At 37.4% G+C, this 23,660-nt stretch overlaps 1 protein-coding gene across 9 annotated transcripts in view; it reads right to left on the minus strand.

Annotated features, from left to right (window-relative positions):
- Positions 1-6,700: 6,700 nt before the first annotated feature.
- Positions 6,701-23,660, minus strand: part of ACSL4 (acyl-CoA synthetase long chain family member 4) — an 86,385-nt gene continuing 69,425 nt past the window's right edge. For all 9 annotated transcript variants that reach the window (XM_049705237.1, XM_049705239.1, XM_049705238.1 and 6 more), the window contains 4 exons: positions 20,181-20,372; positions 18,502-18,616; positions 15,298-15,455; positions 6,701-9,548 (listed from right to left, as the gene is read on the minus strand). In XM_049705237.1, coding sequence (XP_049561194.1) covers positions 9,391-9,548; positions 15,298-15,455; positions 18,502-18,616; positions 20,181-20,372 — 623 coding nt within the window. In that variant the 3' untranslated portion in view covers positions 6,701-9,390. The remainder of the gene's footprint in view (positions 9,549-15,297; positions 15,456-18,501; positions 18,617-20,180; positions 20,373-23,660) is intronic.

The following is a 23,660-nucleotide window of genomic DNA, read 5'->3' on the forward strand; positions in this document are numbered from 1 at the left end:
TTGGAATCAGGACCCAGACCAAGTGAGAAATTGGTTCCCACAGTGGGTAGGCAAAGCCTGACTTGAAATTAGATGCTAAGAGAAAAATCAAGACCAGTTGTGTCGACTACCACGTGTTTGTTTTAATTTTGACTTTGTTTGGGGGCAATAATGCTTCAGTGGCTCTTTATTCATCCAACATTATGTTCAACAGGCATGATGGAGCCTGTTCATTTCCCACCGCCTCAAAACATGAATAATTCTGGGCCCCTCAGCTGCTCTCGAAATTTTGCCTGGCTCACACCATGACCACATCTGATTCTGTTCATACTGTTTTTCCCTGCCAATGCTTAACCCTTCCACATTGTCCAAGTTTTACTCATCCTTCAAGGTCTAGACTTTCTCATTTGTTCATACATTCATGAAATATTTTTTTAATTAAGGTATAATTGACCTATAACATTAATTAGTTATAAGTGGACAACATAATGTTTCGATATTTGTATATATTGTGAAATGATCACCACAGTAAGTCTAGTTAACATCCGTCACCACACAGTTACACATTTTTTTCTTGTGATGAGAACTTTTAAGATCTACTCCCTTAGCAACTTACAAATATGCAGCACAGTGTTATTAACTATAGTCACCATGCTGTACATTACATGCCCAGGACTTATTTATTTTATAACTGGAAGTTTGTACTTTTGACCCCCTTCACCCTTTTCTCCCACACACCTCCCAGCAACTACCAATGTTTTCTGTATCTATGAGCTTGCTTTTTTTTTTGTTAGATTCCACATAGAAGTGAGATCACGTGGTATTTGTCTTTCTCTGTGTGACATTTCACCTATTCCACTGTAATATATACACCACATTTTCTTTATTCATTCATCCATTAATGGACATTTAGATTGTTTCCCTATCTTGGTTATTGTAAATAATACTGCAGTGAACATGGGGATGCATATATCTTTTCAAATCAATGTTTTCATTTTCTTTAAACACCCAGAAGTGGAATTGCTTGATCACATGGTAGTTCTATTTTTAATTTTCTGGGGAACCCCCATACTGTTTTCCACAGTGGCTGCACCAATTAACATTCCCACCCAACTGTGCATGAGGGTTCCCTTTTCTCCACACCCTCTCCAGCACTTATTTCTTGATAATAGCCATCCTAACAGGTGTGAGGTAGTAGCTCATTGTGGTTTCGACTTGCATGAAATATTTTCTGAGAATGTACTATGTGCCGGGCACAGTGGCAGGCGCTAGAGATAGAGCAGTGAACAAGACAGACACAATCTGTCTACCTTCCCAGAGCTGACAGTCTGTCTGAAACTACAGCCATGAAAACACAGCACTGTGACCATGTGTTACCAGGGCTTTCTCAGACAAGGGGTATATCTAGAATAGTGCTCTCCAATTGTTTTCACCACATAGCACACGTAGATAACATATATGACCCCCTAGGATAAATGGATAAGAAAGCAGCCTGCCAGGGAGCTCTGGCCACTCCAAGGGCAGAGGGCATCAATACCTCAGGCACACCTAGCATCTCTGGGAGATCTCTGGTTGAGAATCTCAAGCTATGGCCCATGGCATTGCTGTTGCTCTCACCCCACTTTGTCCTTGCAGGCTGATGGGCACAGAAGGGATGCTGCTGCAGATGAATACACACTCTTTGTTATTAGCTAGAAGTTGGTAAGAGTCACTCTTGCCTCTTCAGCATTAGGCGCAGACTGGAGGCTCCAAGGAAGCCCTCCCAGACAACTGAAGCCTAAAAGGATCTCTGTCTTTTCCGAATTCCTACATATTTAGAGTCTTCAGCTCACAGTTCAGCTTCTAATTCACCCCCATAGTCTGACATTGTATGCTGAGAGCATAAGACCATCTTTTGTCTCCTCTATAGCAATACTACACATGAGAGGGCTCAGAAGTACTTCGTTAAGTGTCCTGTTTCAAGACAAAAGAAATCTTATTGGAACTTAAGAGGGCCTTCAAATGGAAATGGCTTTGCTATCTAAGAAAAGTTCAGTGCCCAAGCCATCTTTTAAAACTTCAGAGAAAAAATCCCAAAGCTGTAAGAGAATGAGGTCATCCAGCTCCAGGCCAGTTTGGAGTTTTTCTTCTCCGAGCACAACCAAAGGCCAACCAAGATATCCCACAACCCCAGGAGATGGGGTCGAGAGAGCTATTGTTTATATCATGAGCAAAAGGGAAGAATTCACAAGCAAAGAGAGCCAAAGGGGCGTCTTGCAGAGAAAACAAAGACTCCTGCTGAAATGAAACAGAAGAGTCCACATCTTTTCCTTCACTGGGACTCCCTGAGAAAGGTTAATTCTCTCAGCATCAAGAATCCTGATGGCTAATGAAATGCAGATCCAGTTTAGAAATGATGCAACCTCCAGGAAGTCTGCGGGGCAAATCTGACAAATTTTAACTCATCTCCGTGCATTGCTTGCTCAAATAGTTCGTGATTCAGTTACTAGGCAGGAAACCTTCCTGATTTCCCTCTCTGGCCCCGTCTCTCTCCCACTCTTGGGACGCTACATTGCTACTTTCCTATACTGACACATACAGTTCACCATCCCAAACTGAACGTGGGCATTGGAATGCCTTATCCTAAGAAATGTCAAAGATACAGCTAAGGTAGAGCTGTTGACCATAAAGAAGAAAATGTGTGTGGACATGTCTGTGATATATACATATATATATATATATATATATATATATATACACACACACCTTGTTCTGAGCTTCTTATAACTCTACGAGCTAGAAAAAGCTGGGCACAAGAAGAAATACCTGACTTCAAAAGAATCATTTTCATAATTCTGCTTCAAAAGTCACTCTGAAGAGATACATGGATGGGTCAACATATTCTCTCTTCTTTTCCCTTGTCCCTAGGAGTCTCTCGACTCTTTTTTATTATTGATTTCTCACAGCCCCAAGGCAAAAATATGAATTAGGTAAAGTTGATGTTTAGCACTTCCAAGCAGTCCCACCCCTAGAGCCCATTTCTGATTCTTGATACCCTTAGGAGTGTCTTCTAAGAAATAAAATGGTTCTAGACCTCATTCTCTCAGAATCTCTCAGGTTTTCAAGTGTCAAAGGAAATAGCTAATCTATCAACACAAAAGAAAAATCAATCCCATATCAACAGGAGAGGGTTAGGGGAGCCTACAGTTAACCAGGAGCCTCCTTCTTTGGTAACCTGTGAAAACTGCCCTCTCTTCTGTGAATTATTTTGTAGTTTAATCCTAAGGACAGGTGTTAATAGAGGAATTTACAGATCCAGCAAACAGGTCACTGTTGGCCAATGAGAGAAGATGAGGCACAGGTACTGTTTTTTGTTTGTTTGGGTTTTGGTCATTGTTATTGCTGTTAACCTTCCCATGTGATTCCTAAGTGCAGCCAGGGTGAAGAACAACTTGGAAGGATGAGCTTGGCAGATTGGAGAACACAGAAGTGAAAGAGAATGGAGTTAAGGTAAGACAGGTAAAGAGAGATCTTCTGATTCAGGGACTTGAATACCAACCTGACATTTTGATTTGAATAAGAACAGCATCAACAAGGTGGTATTTTAAGAAGGTAAGTTTGGCAGATCTCTATACAAGATGGAGTATACTGAGTATACTGGCAGTGATGGAAAGAAAAGACTTGCCAAGAAACTAGTTAGGAGGTTGGTATAGCTCTTCTAGTGAAAAGGGGTGAAGGTCTGATCTAGGGTGGTAATAGCGGGAAGAGAGTAAGAAATGAACTTTAGGCACATGATGTCATGTCTCTCAAAAACTAAGCCCAACTGAGACTGAAAGTGGGTGCAAACACTGAAATATACTGACATACTTCAGGTATTTTAAGTTCACCCAAGTTGTCTGTGTCCCTTACTTCACAGCTACCTAGGTCTACTTCCTCCCCATCAAGCCCACAGAGATGCTTCTCATCAGATGAACCTTTCAGGTTCTCCCACACCCTTAATTAAACACATTTGTTCCAAAGACTTATCAGTTTGATGATTAGTACATGCTGGACAGAATATGATGAACCCGATTGGTTCATCCTCTTCTCCTCCAAAACACCGAAATACACCCAACTTTCAACTTCTCCTCCATATTATCAATCTTACCTGCTCATGCCAGACATGTCTGACCCTACCTACCCTGGATGCTCATGTAAACAAGATATGGGACATTTTCAGCATGCCAGAAGATTCCCTCATGCCCCTTTCCAGGCAATACCACTCTCTTCAGAGAAAACCATTATCCTGGATTCTATCACCATAGGTCTGTTGTGCCTATTCTCGAACTTCATATAAATACAATCATAATGTACTGTGAATAGCTTCTTTCGTACATCATAATTATCTGTGAACATAATTTATCCATGTCTTTGCATGTAGCAGTAGTTTACTCTTTTTACTTGCTATGTAGCATTTCCTTGTATGGATATACCACAATTTCTTTGTCCATTCTCCTGTTGATGGACATTAGAGTTATTTCCAATTTGTGGGTCATTATGAATACTGCTGACATGGGATCAACTTATAGCAAAGCTTTTTTAACAAGCCCCACCCACACTGTTCTGGGAAATTTTCTTGAATTCTTGTAATCCCTTTTTTTTGTTGTTATTCTCTCTCTCTAGAACTTCTGTTATTTAAATGAGGAATCACTTGGGCTGATCCCTTAATATTCTTATCTTTTTGTTCCTAGTTTTCATCTTTAAAAAATACTGTTTGGAATTAGATAGTGGTGATGGTCATACGAAACCGTGAGTATGACTGTCACCTAACTGTACACTCAAAAATGGCTAAAATGGCAAACTTTATTATATATATTTTACCACAATAAAAAACATTTGGCTCCTCGAAAAGTTCTACTTCCTGAGAGATTTCCTCTACTATTTCAACCTTTCTCTTGAATTTTTCATTTCAGCCATCATGTTTATAATTTCTAAGAGATGTTTTTATTTTTTTTGTTTTCTATATATTCCTTTTTTGCAGCCTTCTGTTCTTGTTTAATGGTAGTTTTAAAAGTTTTTTTTAAAGCTTTCTTTATTTACCCTGCGGAACCGATTTACTCCAATTTGCTTTTTTCTCCTTGCTTTTATCTCTAGTCTTCCAAGGTTTGGTAATCCTTGCCTTCTCATTTAAGAAGAGAGTACTAGTACTGACTGGGAGGTCTAAGAGTGTGGTTGCCACTGAGGTAGAGGAGGTGGGGGTATGATGGCAGGGGATAGCTTTCTTTCATGGACATCGTAGGACAGCTTTCAACCTGTGCTTTCCAAACTGTGGCTTGCAGACTCTCTAAAGCCGTGCTGTCCAACATGGACATGAAATTAAAAATTCAGTTCCTCAGTCACACTAACTACATCTCAAATGCTCAATGGCCACACATGACTAGTAGTACTATAATGGATAGCACAGATATGGAACATTTCCAACCTCACAGGAGTTCCATCGAACAGCACTATCTTGCGGGGTCATGAAATCAGTTTAGAGGGTGACAACCAACATTTAAATAAATGAAATAGGAAGTCTCAGTATTGTTTTTTCACATAAACATTGTTTTCACATAAACATTTCACATAAAATATTGTTTTATATACACATAAGCATGTGTGCAAAGCATCGTGGATCACAGTAAAAAAAATGAAAGCACTGCTTTAAATTATATATGCACAACTCTGATTTTTAAAGAGAGAGAACATGAGAATTACAGAAATTCCTTGTACCTAGTAGAATCCTCACTTCTTGTGATGGCATCAGCCACAGCCTCATATCCCTATAGGAAACTTGGGACCTAGGGCATCATTAAAAAGCAAACCAAAAATCACCTTGGGACAGCAAAATCACAATATGAAAGCTAGATGTGATGGGCCTTAGGGACAAATACACTCCCTATTTCTTCTGTCATTCATCTTTCCCTTTTTACAAAGCGTCTTTTTTTGAAGTCCAGTCTTTCTCCCTCTCTCTCTCTCTCTTTCTTTCTTTGATACAGGAAGAAGAAACTAAAGCTAAGGGGGTATTTTGAGATTTGTCCATGGCTACAAAACTAGTGATAGAAAGAGCCCAGGTCTCCTCACCTCTAAATCCAGAAGTTTTTCTTCAAAGTCTTCAGGGGCAAGCAGTCCTTTAAGGCCCTGAGGTGCAAACCAATATGTTAAATAACTTGACTCGTGAATGTTACCTGGATACAATGATAATGATAACAGCTAACATATGTTTACTATGTTTTAAACACTTTATATGGATTAACTCATTTTTACCCTCACAACCATCCTCTGAAGTAGATCCTATTTTATCAATCAACCCCATTTTTCGGGAAGGAGAAACGCAGTGGAGGGATGTTAATGAATTGCCCAAAGTCACACAGCGAGTGAGTGGCAAACTCAGATAAATTAATTTCTCCCTAAATTTTAATTAGCCTAAAGGTAACAGTTACCATTTACTAGCACGTACTAATAATGCACACAACATGACTATGTTTTGTCCCACAGTATCAGTGCTGCAGAGGGATTCTACTCTATTAACTGTACGAAAGTTAACAGCTTTGGGTTCAAATCCTCCAAACTAATGGATATGATTTATACAACCCAGGTTATCTGCTTAATGCGATTCTATAAACCTAGAGAGGAGGACTTTTGAAATATGTGTTTAAAAGTTTGGCTAGTATTCTTCAAACTTGCACATTTTATCTTGACGCATAATTAAGCACAAACTGGCTTGATAACGTGGGTGGATTTATTTCTTAAGAACAAACGAAGCTTTTCATCAAGGAAAACGTGAAAACCTAAGTAACAATCCTGCAATCGTGCATTTTAACAGAAAGTAGAAATATGAATACATTCTAATTTGTAACTACATTTGAAAATTAAAATAGTTCTCTCCAAATCCCAAATACCACACAATCTTTAATCTGTTCTCATCTTGTTACTCCAGAAACATCTGTCACATGCTATCAAGAAAATAGAGGCAAGGATTATTAATCAGTCTTTATGGCCAAAGAAACATTATTCTCCTTAACTTCTGACTTTTTGAATCATTCATGTGTATCTCAGTTCCAAAAAGTGACACAATTATACCTCCATTCCAGAAAAAAAAAAATCAATATGAATATCAAATATCAAGGAGGCAAGGTACTTTCATGTAATTAAAGCAAAGTCACAAGTGTTCGTCTTAGAAATGTACATAATTGCAGGAAAATTTTTAAGTACAACTTTATTTGATGGCTGACATGTAATAATAACAGTGAACAATTCAAACAGGTATAAAAAAGGTAGGATCAAAATCTTTACACTCAAATACTTGAAAAGTCACTATGAATATGGAAAGATCTGTTTACATAAACACGTATATTTGCTGAGGAAAAGTCAGGGGGTAGTGGCATCTCCCTGGTCCGTTAACAATATTTGGATTTTCGCAAAGAATTAGCAGCACCCAACCTTAAGTGTTAATTACGCGTTTCTAAAGGACCCATACAACAGATTAGTTGGCAGTGTTCTAGCTTTTGGGAGATGGGAGCGGGTGAGGGTTCAAATATCTGAGTACGCATGCACTCACACATTTAAAATCACCATTCCAAAAGGAGGGGACTCACATACTGAAAAAGTCTAAGAACATCATCCTTAGAGGATCAACAGTGGGCCAGAACAGTGGAAGCTGAATAGTAGTCTACTTGGTAAGAATGGTTTTTCACTCTTAGAAGGCAAGTTGGGAAGAATGAGAATACTCACATACACATAACTCAGGGAGACCCTGCTTCAAATTTTACATTGCAGAACACTGAACATTCTTTACAAAAACCTCCATTCTTGCTTATAATAACACCAGATGATTTTTCCTTTATACCACCATATACATAACATTTAAATATTTTCTTTATAAATATTCTAGAGCAAAGAGAATGTGTTTTGTTGCAGTGGTGGCCCACATCTGTACAAAGCAATGTAAGCAACATATATATATAGGTATATATATATATATATATAAAAAATGACTAAGAAAAAAGTGCAAAGAATAACAGTATTAAGAATTTTTGTTTTTGTTTTACAGTAACTATGGTTCAAGTGTGAATACCTATCAGGGATATGTAATCCCAGATTTTAATTAAAGATTCAAAAAGAAGCCCACATACCAAGTTACTGCACAAGTATCAGTCCCTTAGTGAGTAACTTCCCTTCTCCCAAATCCAGCATTTCCAGTTTCTGAACTCTTCTCAAACAGAAAAAAAGTGGTAACAGTGTGTTCTTCCCTTTAAGTTCCTAAAACGCATCCAAGTTAATTAATAATTCGGAGATTAAGTCAAGATGGTAGGGAAGTCATTCATCATAACCCGCTTTTGCTAAAATTAAAGCAAAATGAAAGGCTTTTGGTAATACAAATAATTGACCAAGAATCAAATCAGCAACAGCAAACAGACCTTAAATTACAAGTGTGAGTTAATACACTTTAAAATCAATCCCTGCTATCAAAGATAAGTTCAAAGTCTAAATCCTCTCCCTGGTTCAGTGCTGTGCAAGGGTTGGAATTCTAAATACTTATGATTTCAACACCTTTTCTAACAGAGAAAATGCTTCCTGTTAAAATTTGATTAACTTTCTATTATTTTAACTCTTGGTTTGTCTTATTTTGAACAAACAGAAACGCAATGTTCAGCATTTTTTAAGATGTACTTTTACTCTTAAGTCATTCAAATAATTACAGTTACTGATTTCACATCTCCAAGTTTCAAAAAAGCAGTTGAATTTCCCTTTAAATATATTACTAGATATTTTTTGGTGCGTTTATATTGTTTTATTCTTACTTCAGGCACTGTAATTATTCACAATATTATAATGATTCTATGTGTAACCTACACAACAATTATGAATGCTAAAATGGTTTCCAAGGTATTACTTGATTCTGTATATTATGATTCAAGACAAATGGTTGGAAGAGAATTTTAAAGCCCTGCAGCACTTCTGCTTTGAGTAGTGTTAACATATTTTTTTGGTCATGCTTAATATTTGAGCATCTTCTGAACTAGGAAGACAATATAGACATTGGAAGTTGCAAATTTCCTCAAACTACATTCTACTCCAGCTCCAACTTATTTTGTTCAACATTAAATATTTTTTCTTTAATGAAACAAGTATATCTTAGGCTAATTTTTAAAAACAGGAATTTTGCTCTAAAATTAATAACACAGCTACAGGGAAATAACTTTTCAGTTTCAGCTTCACTAGAACTATGCAAAACTAAGTCAAAGTAGACTCGACAACTATTTTAATCACTTTGGGTTTTGTTTTTTTATTACCATGACTTTAGAATGATACACTTTACATTCTAACAGACAGCTCAACAAGGCTGAAAACTCCAGAACTGAAAAACCATCAGGCCGCCTCCTGCACAATTGTAAGTAAGAGAGCAGCATTTTATTTGCCCCCATACATTCGCTCAATGTCTTTGAGGTAATGGTTCTTCAGTTCCTTCCTTTTCAGTTTGAAAGCATCAGTGACCAAACCAGTTTCAGGGGTCCAGGGCTCTGGGCTTAAGCGAACCTTGATTGGAGTTTCAAATCGCTCCAATTTCACTGAAATGAGAAAGTGGGGGTAGGAATGAGGGAGAAAGAGGGAAAGAGAGGGAGAGAGAGGGGAAAGAAGGGGGAAGAGTGACGAGGGTTAGGAAAATGGGGGCGAGTGGGAGAGAGAGAAACAATAAAACATGAATTTTGCAGGATTCACCTAGATGGTGCAGGTGATGAGGCAAACTTAATGGTATGTTAGAGTTAATTAATGATACCACCACCTTACAATTTCATTTTATATTTCTCAAAGTACATATCAGTTGTTTCAGTTGAATGGTTTTGGACTATGCAGTTTTTTTTCTAATATATATGTAGACACCCTCCTCTTCAGAGTCTTTCTATCTGTTGCGCCTTCTGCCTGGGATGGCCTTCCCTGCTGTAGTTGCATGGCTCACCTCCCTACCCCATCCACGTGTCTGTTCAAATGCCACCGCCTCAGAGAGGACTCCCTTGACCACTCCTAACAAAACAGAAGTCCCTTTGTCTCTCTGTATCCTCTTATGCTATGTCTTCTTCAAAATACTTATCACCACCTCATATATTATATATTTAATGCACCTACTAGAATGTAAGCTCCATGAAAGCAGGGGCTTTGTTCTGTTCACTGCCATCCATAGGCTACACTGAGCCCTCAAGGAACATACATATTTATTCATTCATTCTACAGAAAATTAGCCTCTAGACAACTGTTCTTTGTAAGCTTTATTGTAATTCAAGTAAGAATCAAAAGGGGGGGTTGTGAGTTTCATACTCTTAAATGATATAAGAATTGATGCAGCACATATTGGATTTGAGTTAGACAACACAACACATGTTGAAAGAAATGTAAGAAAATGGTGAAAATAAGGACACAGAAGCAATCCATACAGTGCTCAATAATTTTAAATTCAATAAATTATATTCAATGAAGTTACTTATTATTAATACAAGGTCATCCTTAAAATTCTGAAGGCCTACTAACTGTAATGTTAATCTACAGATGAGCTTTATTTTATATGCAATTATTTAAAATAGCAATTTCAAAGAAGCAAACATCTGCATGTTTTAAAACTACTGCTAAACAGCCTAGGTAACCTGAGAAACAACTTGGTTTCAGTGATAAGCACAAAGAACTCAAATTCAATGAAGTTTTTGTTCTAATGCTAGTCTGAGCTTTATGAAAGCTTGGGTGAATTAGCGAGTTTCTCATTAAAATAAGAGAAAAATATAAAGCTGAGTGTGAAAAGTAATGTTTCAAATTACTTAGAACCAACTTCCTAAAAGTAATGCCTAAAAAGGTAATAAAGGAATATAAAACTTGTTCAAATTAACCATATCTACTCTGATGATAGATTATAGCTCAGTTATACAGAGGTGCCTGAAATAAGGTCACATTTGGATCTCAGGGGAATAGTTAAATTCTCAAATACCGATCTGGCTCCGAAACCTTTTATTTCATATTACTTTACCTACTTACACAGGTCGTATTCCAGAAACACTGACAACAATGGGACAAAGCAGGTACGTTATTTCAATTGCGCACAAGGAAATTAAGCATTTTTTTTTAATGCTGCATTAGAGGTTTCATAGTTTTGGAAACTCCTAAACATTAGCTAGTACCACAAGCTATAGAGAGCAACGGGCAATCACACAGTTTCCTATAAATTAAATAAATTTATAAATTGCAAACAAGTGAAAAAGATTAGGGGAAGAAAAAAACAAAAACAATTTTACACATGGCATTTTATCAGAATTACCTAGGACATTATGAAATGTGACCTGCAGGTGGCAGCAAATGTCAATTTTTCTAGCCACTGATAGTTGTCAAATCACCCCAAAACCATTATTTTGCATTCTTATGATACTATCTATACCTTGCACTTATATTTAAAACATGAAGAGGCCTGCTATGAACGATGTATGATTTCAGGCAGATTTAACTGAAAACAATCAAAACTATTTTATACTTTTTGGCCTAAGTCTCTGAAATTATAATTTGAAGCAAAAGGTTAGCAAAATAAATCTTCTGTGGCACACACGAGCTTATGAGTTATTTAGATTTAGCTCATGATTAGTGTTCATTATCCAAATCATGAATTGTTCCATTTCACGCCTCAAACCAAGCACAGGAAAGTTATGTAGGCCTAGCAGGTCCTAGAATTGTATTCCATTTTCCAGCCTGAAAAACTTCCCCCACTGTTGCTTTTACACAGGTGAATATTCAATGACAAATTATTCAAGTCACATTCTGCTCCATTAGTACGTTCAGAGAGTGACTAAGAATAACAGCCTATTGGCTGAAATACTTTTTTTTTTCGTGGTATGCGGGCCACTCACTGTTGTGGCCTCTCCCGTTGCGGAGCACAGGCTCCGGACGCGCAGGCTCAGCGGCCATGGCTCACGGGCCCAGCCGCTCCGCGGCATGTGGGATCTTCCCAGACCGGGGCACGAACCCGTGTCCCCTGCATCGGCAGGCGGACTCTCAACCACTGCACCACCAGGGAAGCCCTGAAATACTTTTTTTTTTTTTTTTTTTTTCGCGGTATGCGGGCCTCTCACTGTTGTGGCCTCTCCCGTTGCGGAGCAACAGGCTCCGGACGCGCAGGCTCAGCGGCCATGGCTCACGGGCGCAGCCGCTCCGCAGCATGTGGGATCTTCCCGGACTGGGGCATGAACCCGTGTCCCCTGCATCGGCAGGCGGACTCTCAACCACTGCGCCACCAGGGAAGCCCTGAAATACTTTTTAAAATACTACATTTAAAGAAAAAAATGAGGATTTGTATCAAAGAAAATTCTGGAAGCCTGGTGATATTAAAAAGTGTGATATGTCAATAATACTATAATTAACAAAACCAACTTTAAGAAAAAAATTAAGCTACTGTCTTTATGCTTATACAGTAACTTACTTTGCAGATTATGTTAATAGGTAACTGCTATTTAAAACTTTACAGTGACCAGAGTTAACCAGAAGAATGTTCTTCTTGGGGAAAATAGTTTTTCAACTTCAACTTGCTAACAAATGTTACAAACTATATTTTTTAACCAAAATGGAACCCAAGTAGTTAATTTTAAAAATAAATAATAGTAGCCTAGTTAGGGAAACAGGTGTGCTCATGTATCTCTGACAGGAGTATAAACTAGTCCAGTTTTTCTGGGGGGGGAAGAGGGAGTTATTTGGCAACATAAGGGAAAAAAGCTTTTAAAATATACATTTTTCTTGACTCAGATAATCCATATTAAGAAAATAATTACATAAGAAAATAAATTAGAGTAAAAGATATATATTCTATTTGTTTACAGTGGAGGGAAAAAGTCTAACAATAAGGACTTAAGTGGACACTCCTTTACTGGAATACTATTTAGCTTAAAAAATGGTAATTCAATTCTGTATCTACTGACTTAGAAGAAAGTCGATGACGTTGGTAAGTTAACTATATATAACAAAATGTAATGTCACCACCCAAAGGTAACTACTATCAAGTGATTTTTACTTCCTCCTTTAAACTTTCTGTATTGTCCAGTACTTTATAATGAATATAGGTATCTGTAATCAGAAAAATGACATTTTCATTTTTTAGGAGGGAAAGCAATAGGTTAAAACTAGGTTAATCGCTTCCAATTAAACATGAAGAGTACACAGTTTATCTCTGCTCCCCTGGAAAATAAACAGTTTAAAAATAATTTTTTAAATTCAAAAGGTATTAACCACAAAGGAAAAATAGAAATGAGAGCAAGAGGACACTGGGTGAGAAGGCCCAACAAAATCTTAGAAGACCAAAAGCAAACAGGCCAGCAGTTAACTGACTGGGAGCCAAGAGAGCTGAAAGCTAACTGCCCACATCGAAGAACACCAACAAGAGGCAAACCAATCTCCCGAGCCCGTAGACAGAAGCTGAGGGACAGAAGACAGAGATGAGGGGCATGCTGAAAAAGCAGGGCTGGCCCTCATCTGTTCAGAGGATAGTTCTCCCTCATCCTGCTCTTCCCCAACCAGGCTGGAGATAGATTTACCTTTTGGAAGAACTGAACTAGAGAGACTCTGGACTCAGGACACTTACAATAGAGGGAGGGAGTAAGGCTGAAAACCTAAAGGTTCAGTGAGGGGAAGACCTACCCACCCCAGCCCCAGCCCCCTTCCAATGCCCTTTTATTTTGGCTACCAGAATATTGGCAGTCATGCTAATATCTCCCAGGTAAGAGACTGCAGAAGTCTCCTCTGGAGAAGTGGAATGACTCAAGACACTAACATTTGAATAACTTTTCAGTGAAGCCCAGCAAGCTTTCCAAATAGCTTTTTAGAACCTCACTCTCAAATATGAATGGACAGACAAGGATCAGCAGATATATGCAAGGCCGAGCAAAGCAAGCAGAAAGTGGAACTTGAAGGAAACAGAAAAAATAACAGGAGAAGGAAACTTCATAAAAGGAATCCCTTCAACACCCTCAGAGGATGACTGCATCCATGAAAGAGCAACAGGATGCTATTAAAAGGACACTAAGAAAGCAGGAAAGAACTCTTGAAAATTGAAATTCTGATATTGGAAGTTGGAAGCTCGATAGACTGAGGCAATGATAAAGTTGAGGGCTCTGCCAGAATATAAAACAAAAAGGACAAGATATAAAGAAGATGTGGCACATATATACAGAGGAATATTACTCAGCCATAAAGAGAAAGGAAATTGAGTTATTTGTAGTGAGGTGGCTGGACCTAGAGTCTGTCATACAGTGTGAAGTAAGTCAGAAAGAGAAAAACAAACACTGTATGCTAATACATATACATGGGATCTAAAAAAAAAAATGGTCATGAAGAACCTAGGGGCAGGACAGGAATAAAGGCACAGACCTACTAGAGAATGGACTTGAGGACATGGGGAGGGGGAAGGGTAAGCTGGGACGAAGTGAGAGAGTGGCATGGACATATATACACTACCAAATGGAAAACAGATAGCTAGTGGGAAGCAGCCGCATAGCACAGGGAGATCAGCTCAGTGCTCTGTGACCACCTAGAAGGGTGGGATAGGGAGGGTGGGAGGGAGACGCAAGAGGGAGGAGACATGGGGATATATGTATATGTATAGCTGATTCACTTTGTTATACAGAAGAAACCAACACACCATTGTAAAGCAATTATACTCCAATAAAGATGTAAAATAAATAAATTGCAATCCTCCCACCCCCAGCAAAAAAAAGAAACAAAAAAGGCAAGATAGATTACAAAAGAAAAACAAAGATAATAAAATTAGAGGATGAAAGTAGAAGGTCAACAACCATATAAAAGTAGTCCCAGATAAAAACATGAACACAAAACTCAGAGGGGAAAAGCAATGAAAGAAAAGCAAACAAACAATAAAAGGTAAATGGAGATTTCCCAGAACCATAGGGCAGAGATCTCTAGATTGAAAGGGCCCACACCAAGTAAGTATATGCAATGATAAATGATAAAAGATTCACACCAGGGCACATCAGTATGAACTATCAGAACAAAGATGGACCATTGCAAACACAGAGTAGATGACCACCTAGCAGGGATGCTGTGACATGCAATAAAGAACTAGTTAGGTTATTCTACCATATAACATTTAAAGATCCTTCCAACGTGGAAATTCATTATGAATATTTAGGAGGCAGGTTTTTTAAAACACAACATAGTAAATCGACTATACGCCAATAAAAATTTAAAACAAACAAACCAAATAGACATCTTGAAGGGTCTAATGCACAGGACCTCATTAAATAACTTTTAGGGACATCAACAGATAAGTCACTTCTTACTTACTGGTATTTGCAGCTTCTCTGATCTCTTTCAGTATTTCAGCTTCCATGGCAGGGTCATTGCAGATATCAACCCAAGTGCCTTCCACCCCTTTCTGTTGTGCCAAAAGCGTCAACCTTTGCTGATTAGGAACCACAAAACTTATCACATAGGACTGGTCACTAAAAAATTAGAAAATAAAACAAACTGGAAATTAAAACATTACGAACAATTATTCATAAATTATGCAAAGAAATAGTACACATAATTCTGAATATATTTGTCTCTTATTTGTTACAGCTTCATTAAGAAGTAATAAAGCCCATAGTACTGTCATAACGACAGACACATAGATAGCCCAATGATATAGAGAGTCCAGAATAAACCCTTGCATATATGGTTAAATGATCTTCAACAATGGTTCCACGACCGCTCAGTGGGGACGGTCTCTTCAACAAGTGGTATTAAAAGAACTGGATATCCATATACAAAGGAATTAAGTTGGACCCTTACCTTATAGCACATACAAAAATTAACTCAGAATAGATCAAAGACCTAAATCTGTAAGAGCTAAAATTATAAAATGCCTAGAAGAAAACATAGGGGAAAAGAGTCATGAAATTGGATTTGGCAATACTTTCTTAGATATGACACCAAAAAGCACAGGAAACAAAAGAAAAAATAGATGAAGAGTACAACAAAAATAAAAAATGTTCTGTGTATCGAAGGTCACAACAGAGTGTAAAAAGGCAATCTATGGAACTGGATAAAAATATTTGCAAATCATATGTCTGATAAGGGGTTTATATCTAGAATGTATAAAGAATTCCTACAACTCAACAACAAAAACAACAACAAAATAACCCCATTAAAAATGGGCAAAGACCTGAAACCATAAAACTCCTACAAGGAAACATAGGGGGAAGCTCTTTAGACATAGGTCGTGGCAATGACTTATTGAATTTGACACCAAAAGCAAAGGCAACAAAATCAAAAATAAACAAGTGGGAGTATATAAAACTAAAAAGCTTCTGCACAGCAAAGGAAACCATCAACAAAATGAAAAGGCAACCTACAAAATAGGAGAAAGTATTTGAAAATCATATATGATAAGGGGTTAATATCCAAAACACATAAAGAGCTCATACTACTCAATAGCAAAAAAAAAAAAAAAAATCAATTAAAATATGGACAGGGGAACTGAATAGACGTTTCTCCAAAGAAGACATACAGATGGCCAACGGGTACATGAAAAGGTGCTCAATATTACCAGCTATCAGGGAAATGCAAATCAAAACCACAACAAGATATCACCTCATACCTGTTAAAATGGCTATTATCAAAAAGCCAAGAAATAACAAGTTTTGGTGAGGATGTGAAGAAAAGGGAAGGGAACCCTTGTGCACTGTTGGTGGGAATGCAAAGTGGTACAGGCACTATGGAAAACAGTATGGAGGCGCCTCAAAAAATTAAAAATGGAACTACCATATGATCCAGCAATCCAACTTCTTGGTATAAATCCAAAGGAAATGAAAACAGGATATCAAGGAGATATCTGGTCCATGTTCATTGCTGCATTAGTCCATAATAGCCAAGATATAGAAACAACCAAGTGTCCATCAACAAATGAATGGATAAGGAAGATGTGGTGTATATGTTCAGTGGAATATTACTGAGCCATGAGAAAGAGATTCTGCTATTTGCGATAAAACTGATGAAGCTGGAGGGCATCATGCTAAGTGTAACAAACCAGACAGAGGAAGACAAAAACTGCATGGTATTGCTTAAATGTGGAATCTTAAAAAAAAAAAAAGTCAAACTCATAGAAACAGAGTAGAAAAGTGGTTGCTAGGGGCTGGGGGTGGAGGCTGATAAAAGGGTACAAACTTTTAGCTATAAGATGGATAGGGTCTGATGATCTAATGTGTAACATGGGGATTACAGCTGATAACACCGTATTGTATAATCAAAAATAAGAGGGAAAAAAATTTTAACGGGCAAAGGACTTGATTAGACATTTCTCCAGAGGTGATATACAAACGGCCAAACAAGCAGATGGAAAGATGCTCAAACATCACTAATCCTTAGGGGCAAGATATCCCCTCAAACTCATTACCGTGACTATTATAAAAAAAATTTAAAAAGTAGAAACAAATGTTACTGAGGATGTGGAGAAATTAAAACCCTTGTACACTGTTGATAGGAAGGAAAAAAAAATAGTGCTGCCATAATGGAAAGAGTATGGCAGTTCCTCCAAAAATAAAAATAGAACTACCATATGATCCAGCAATCCCACATCTGGGTATATACCCAAAAGAATTGAAAGCAGGATCTTCAAGAAATATTTGAATATCCATGTTCATAGCAGTATCATTCACAATAGTCAAGAGGCAGAAGCAGCCCAAGTTGTCCATTGATGGATGAATGACTAAACAAAATGTGGTCTCTACATACAATGGAATATTATTCAGCCTTAAAAAGGAAGGAAATTCTGACACATACTACAATGTAGATGAATCCTGGGGAGCATTCTGCTAAGTGAAATAAGCCAGTCACAAAAAGACAAACACTGTATGATTCTATTTATTCAAGGTAGCTAGAGGAGTCAAATTCACAGAAACAGAAAGTAGAATGGTGGCGGCCAGGGGCTAGGTGGGGGGAGGGGAAATGGGGAGTGGTTTAATGGATAGTGAGTTTCATTTTTGCAAGATGAAAAGTTCTGGAGATTGGTTGTACAACAGTGTGAATATACTTAACCCTAGTGAACGGTACACTTAGGATGGTTAAGATGGTAAATTTAGGTTTTGTGTTTTTTATAATTAAATTTTTTAAAGGGAGTAATAAAGCCCAGAAAAATAAACCATATTAACACATAAAGAAAGAAAATGGTTCAATCTCTCAGGTTTTTTTATTTAGAAAACTTGTACTAGCTGTGTTACCCTCTCGGGAAAATGACCTACGCTAAATTTCAGTTGTTATGGATGTTAAATGAAATAACTGTTGTGGCATAGCTAAGTATTTAGCAAGACATAGTAGGTAGTCCAGTAAATAGTTAAAATGCCTGGATTATCTCAAATGACCTTTCAGCTGTTGAATTCAAGCACTTTCATAAGTTTCTAACATTCCCCAATTCTGAAAGTTGGATGTTTCCCTTATGATTATATCAATTTTTTCCCAATTACCCTTTTACTGTAAGTATATGAAACACAAATGCAACTTTAAAATTACCTTTTGGCAAAAGCACAGATGTTGTCAATAAGTGGACAGTTCTTCAGTGCAGCTTCTACTTTCCCAAGAGATACATATTCCCCTGCTTGTAACTTCACCAGATCTTTCTTACGATCTGTAAGTCATGAAGCATGTTATGTTATCCATAGTACATTGATTAAGGTATGTCCAATTCTGATTTTCTTTCAGTCTCATCACCTTAATCTTTATTTATAAAGATACTTCTTTTAAAATCTTGTTTTATCTAATGTTTGTCCAAACATATCAGTTAAAAAGAAAATGCCTAGTTGAAGAAGTTCTGGCTAAAATGTTATATCCTACACCAAAAGCTTTAATATCTTACTATAATGTTTAATAGTATCATGAATTTAATAGAAGGAACAAAGACTTTGGGGCATTAGATTTGAATGGTAGCTCTGCCCATTACTAGCTATGTGATCCTAGACATGTCATTTGACCGCTCCAACCCACAAATTTTATCAGGGATAATGATGCCTACCTCATACTGGCATGTAGCACAATGTCTGACATACAGAACAGTCAATAAATGTTAATTCCCCATTTTCCAGATTTGTCATTATCTTGTTAAAATGACAGTGCACTAATAACATGCTGGCATAGGATGGTTGCCTTACATCCTTTGTGTGAGTGCTGACTTGCCTACCCATAGGCTGGGAACCCAGTACACATGCCACCGGAGCCAGCCTTTGATTCCAGCACAATTAAGGATCAAGGGGAAAAAGGCGGTGGTGGTGTAGGTGGGGGAGTTACTGGTTCTAGACTGAGCCATGTTTCCTGGGAATTTCCCTGGCAGATCAAACTTCTAGGCGAAGAACCAATTTTCCCAGGAAATCTCTAACTATATTCAGGTCACATATGGGTCCAGAGACAGACTTGAACGGACCACTAGAGATAATGACTGGGGAAATTTTATGGCTTGAAAAGGATCTGAATGGGACCCAACAGAGTGGTCCTTATCGGCTAGTCAAATTTTTAACTTTTGCCTGATTAAAATGAATAGTGTAAGGGTTATTCTGGAGTAGCTTTGAACTTAGTCTATTTCAGTAGGCTCAATAAGGGCAGTGCCAAGCCAACTGACATTCTCAGAAGAACAGATTAATGTTGAGGACTGATATTATAATTTTCTAAGAGTCCAGGCTAGTTAGAGTCCTATAAATGGCCACTAGGGAAAATAACATGTCCACAATGCTTCTTGGGTGGGGAGGTAAATGGTGAGGAAGGCCTAGAATAGGGTATGTTACAGGAGATGGTTATACGGAACCAAATGTATCAACAGTCGACCAAAAGAAAACAAAACAAAGAAACAAACAAAGAAAACCTCTTCTGAGCAATTTTTGTTTTCTCACTGCCAACTGCTATTTTCCTGCCCACCCTCCCTACCCCAATGCTGCTTCTGCTACCACTTAGTAAGGTGCAGGCACTGCCCTGCTCTAAACATTTTACATATAACAACTCATTTAATCCTAACAAAACCCCTACCAGGTCAGTACTGTTGTCCCTATTTCACAGATGGAGAAGCACAGACCAAAGTTAAATAACTTTTCTAAAGTTTAAACCAATGGAATCATCAACCCTATTAATGACCTGACCAATATTACCTTTCATATATGTGGAAGTTGCAAAAACTGAAGAAAAGCACAAAAAGAGAATACACTGACCGATAATCTGTAAACACCCATCGGGATGGAATTCTCCAATATCACCAGTGCAAAACCACCTTTGGCCATTTTCGTCCACAGAGTAATCCTCAGCTGTTTTCTCTTCATTTTTAAAATATCCCATGGAGATATTCTGTCCACCGATTACAATTTCACCTCTGGGGTTTGGTTTGTCGTGAACTGTATAACCACCTGGAAGTCAAAAACAAATTAGTTATTGTTCTAAAACAAATTTACTTGTATTAATTCTTAAAGATCCTTTGCTACTATTTTTCTGCTGATCAAATTTTACTTCACTTTACGGGAGCAATATTAGTTAATATTTCCCAGGATCATAAAATTTCACACCTAGAACATCATTAAAGCTTAGGGTTCATAGAGTTCTGTTAAGATAAAATCACCCCCAAGAAGGGTAACACTTGAAGTTTTTAGAAGTAAATTATTAATATGTTGATATCAAATGTGTTTCAGATATATTCTAAGGTTTTGATCAAAGAGCATAGGTAGTTATAAATTTAAAACTATTCAATATTTCAGTATGACAAAACCCATTGTACATAAAACATTAAACTCATTATATAAAGCAAAGGTTCTTTCACAGCAAGGAAAACTCCAAATATGGACCCACTCTCCAAAACTGACATTAAAGCCCAGTACCAGAAAAATTAGAAAAATAAAAATTAAAGGCAGAATTCTCCTTACCAAGTTTTACAATATACCTTGTTTCTCTGATTCCACTGCTTAATAAATAACCCATTTAGTAAAGCAATATTGATGCTGATGCCCAGTATACGTAGACACACACTCCCTATATTTTTTAAGATTTTCATTCTAAAATTGGAAGGGCATTACCATGGGAGAAAGGAGGACTTATTCCCAAGATGTAAAACGCTTGGGAATAAATTTGGCCTTTCAGTGTGGTATTTAAAAAGGAACGGTTGTTTGCTCATAGAGCACCACAGTAATGCACATAATAAAAAGTCACATAGGAGAAACACTTTTTGAAACTTCAAGTTTATGTCAGACAAAGCGCATTCATTTTCTTGGGTTCAAACAACCTAAGGGATGTGTCCTACAAGGTAACTGGTCCTTTAAAGGTTCAGTCTATGGCTCTTTACAGACAACAATATTGTACTATATTCATCAGACTTGTTTAGAGACTAAAACTTAACTATCCCACCCACTAAAAAGGCAATTATGTAATGTAATAGAGATGCTAAATATCGCTATGGCAGTGGTCATATTACAACATGTAAATGTATCAAATTAACATGTTGTACACCTTAAATTTACAGAATGTTGTATGTCAAATATACCAAATTGAAAAATTAAAGAGGGACTTCCCTGGTGGCTCAGTGGTTAAGAATCCACCCTGCCGACGCAGGGGTGACAGGTTTGATCCCTGGTCTGGGACGATCCCACATGCTGCAGAGCAACTAAACCCGTGCACCACAGCTACGGAGCCTGCACTCTGGAGCCTGCGAGGCGCAACTACTGAGCCCGCGTGCCACAACTACTGAAGCCCTTGCACCTAGAGTCTGTGCTTCGCAACAAGAGAAGCCACCACAATGAGACGCCCGCGCACCTCAATGAAGGGTTGCCCCCGCTCGTTCCAACTAGAGAAAGCCCGTGCGCAGCAACAAAGACCCAAAGCAGCCAAAAATGAATAAATAAATAAATTTAAAAAAATAAAAGAAAATCTTAAGCTTTTTAATTACTCTTCCTTTATCTGGCATGGCTAGGCTATTAATTATTTTGCAGTTAATGAATATGTTTAATATTTTTCACAATTTCATCATAGGAAGACTGCTTTACTTTTGCAGATTATCACCAGTGTCTGTAAAGCACAGGTTTCCTCTAAGTGGCTCGCCTTCTGCAGTTACTTATAAAAATTAAACTATACAAATAGCTGGACAATTGATTATCAACTATAAAAATGTTTCCTGGGGGCAATTGGGATTGACATGTATACACTGATGTGTATAAAACTGATGACTAATAAGAACCTGTAGTATAAAAAAACAAACAAAAACGACAATTAATTCTAAACTTTCTTTGGGTTATTTGTAGGGAAATATGTTAATATAAATGTTTCAGACATTACATGAAATTTCTAAAAATCTTCTATGTTCTGGTATAATGTTATAAGTCATAATTCTAGTTATTACTTTAAAATGTATATCGCAGAAATAACTAAATTTCCTTGTCAATTGTATTATTATGAACTTTCATCAAATCTTTAACCGTGGTCATTTTTAAGTCTTTTGTCATTTACAGACAGTTCTGGGTGTACTCTGTACAGTTCTGGGTGTACTCTGATGCTTTTGCAAAAATGTTCCTATAAAAGGGTTTCATCTTCAAGGAATTCATGGAAAAGACTCTGACAGGTACAGGTTTCTGGTAACTGACTATACTGCTGAACTGAATGAATAAGCATTTTCAGAACTCTAGTGGAAAACTGATGAATTCATAAAAGTGCTAACAAAGATTAAGATGAAAAAAAATTAATTACATGGGACTGAGTGAACTGATGAGGATGATTATAATTTTTGTGACTTTCTTTTTGAATAAAAAAAAGTCCCACAAGGACTCAGAGGCAAAAAATATACAAATCAATTTTCACTGCAAAGTAAAGGAGCTGTTACAGTGGAGGATTACTGGACTGAATGTCAATATTATGACGTAGTATGAGTGTGTTTCGTGTTTGGTAATTGCAATCATTGTCGCTTTTGTTGTGGTCATCCATTTACAATGCTTGGTGCCAGTTTATTTATCTCTTGTAAAAATAAAATACAGTGTGTGTGTGTGCAAAAAAAAAAAAAAAAAAGCTGGAAAATTCCAAAATACTTGAAGGTTAAATGGTTCTATTCTAAGCAATACATGGATCTTGCTGTCTGTATGTGAACTGAATAACATGCACAGTGACCAAGCAAAAACAAAACAAGAAATACAAATTATCAGGTCTCCTCAGATCTACTGAATGAGTCTTTCTGGACGTAGGGTCCAGGAATCTGTGTTTTATCAGCTTTCTAGATGATTCTCATGCATGTGAAAGAGTAGGAACCACTCTTCTATATGCCAGGTTCTGTGAAAATCTGTCCGCATTGCTACATTCTCTGTGAGGTTATAAGGCCATATAGATAAGACAGGGAGTAAAGAAGGTAGTTTTTGAAAAGCCAGTAAAAAATTACTTAATATTGTTTACATAATGCTGTTTGTTAACTTCCTCCTTTCACTTAGTTGTTTGGAATAGCAAATAAGTGAGTTTAAGGTGCACTGGTGAATTAAATGCAAAACCTGGATTAAGTTTTAGATTTTCTTACTCCTTGTTCAGACCAATCCATTCTTTTTATTTTCCTCCACAAGGTTCCCATTTGCCTCTTGAGTAATCCAGTGGAACTATTTTTTCCTTACTAAACTTCAGGATGTACCAGGAGTCAGGTCCAGGAAAACATCTTCAAAACAATTCTCTCCTTGGTA

The sequence above is a fragment of the Orcinus orca genome, chromosome X (genome assembly GCF_937001465.1).
Source record: "Orcinus orca chromosome X, mOrcOrc1.1, whole genome shotgun sequence".
NCBI classification, from domain to species: Eukaryota; Metazoa; Chordata; class Mammalia; order Artiodactyla; family Delphinidae; genus Orcinus; species Orcinus orca.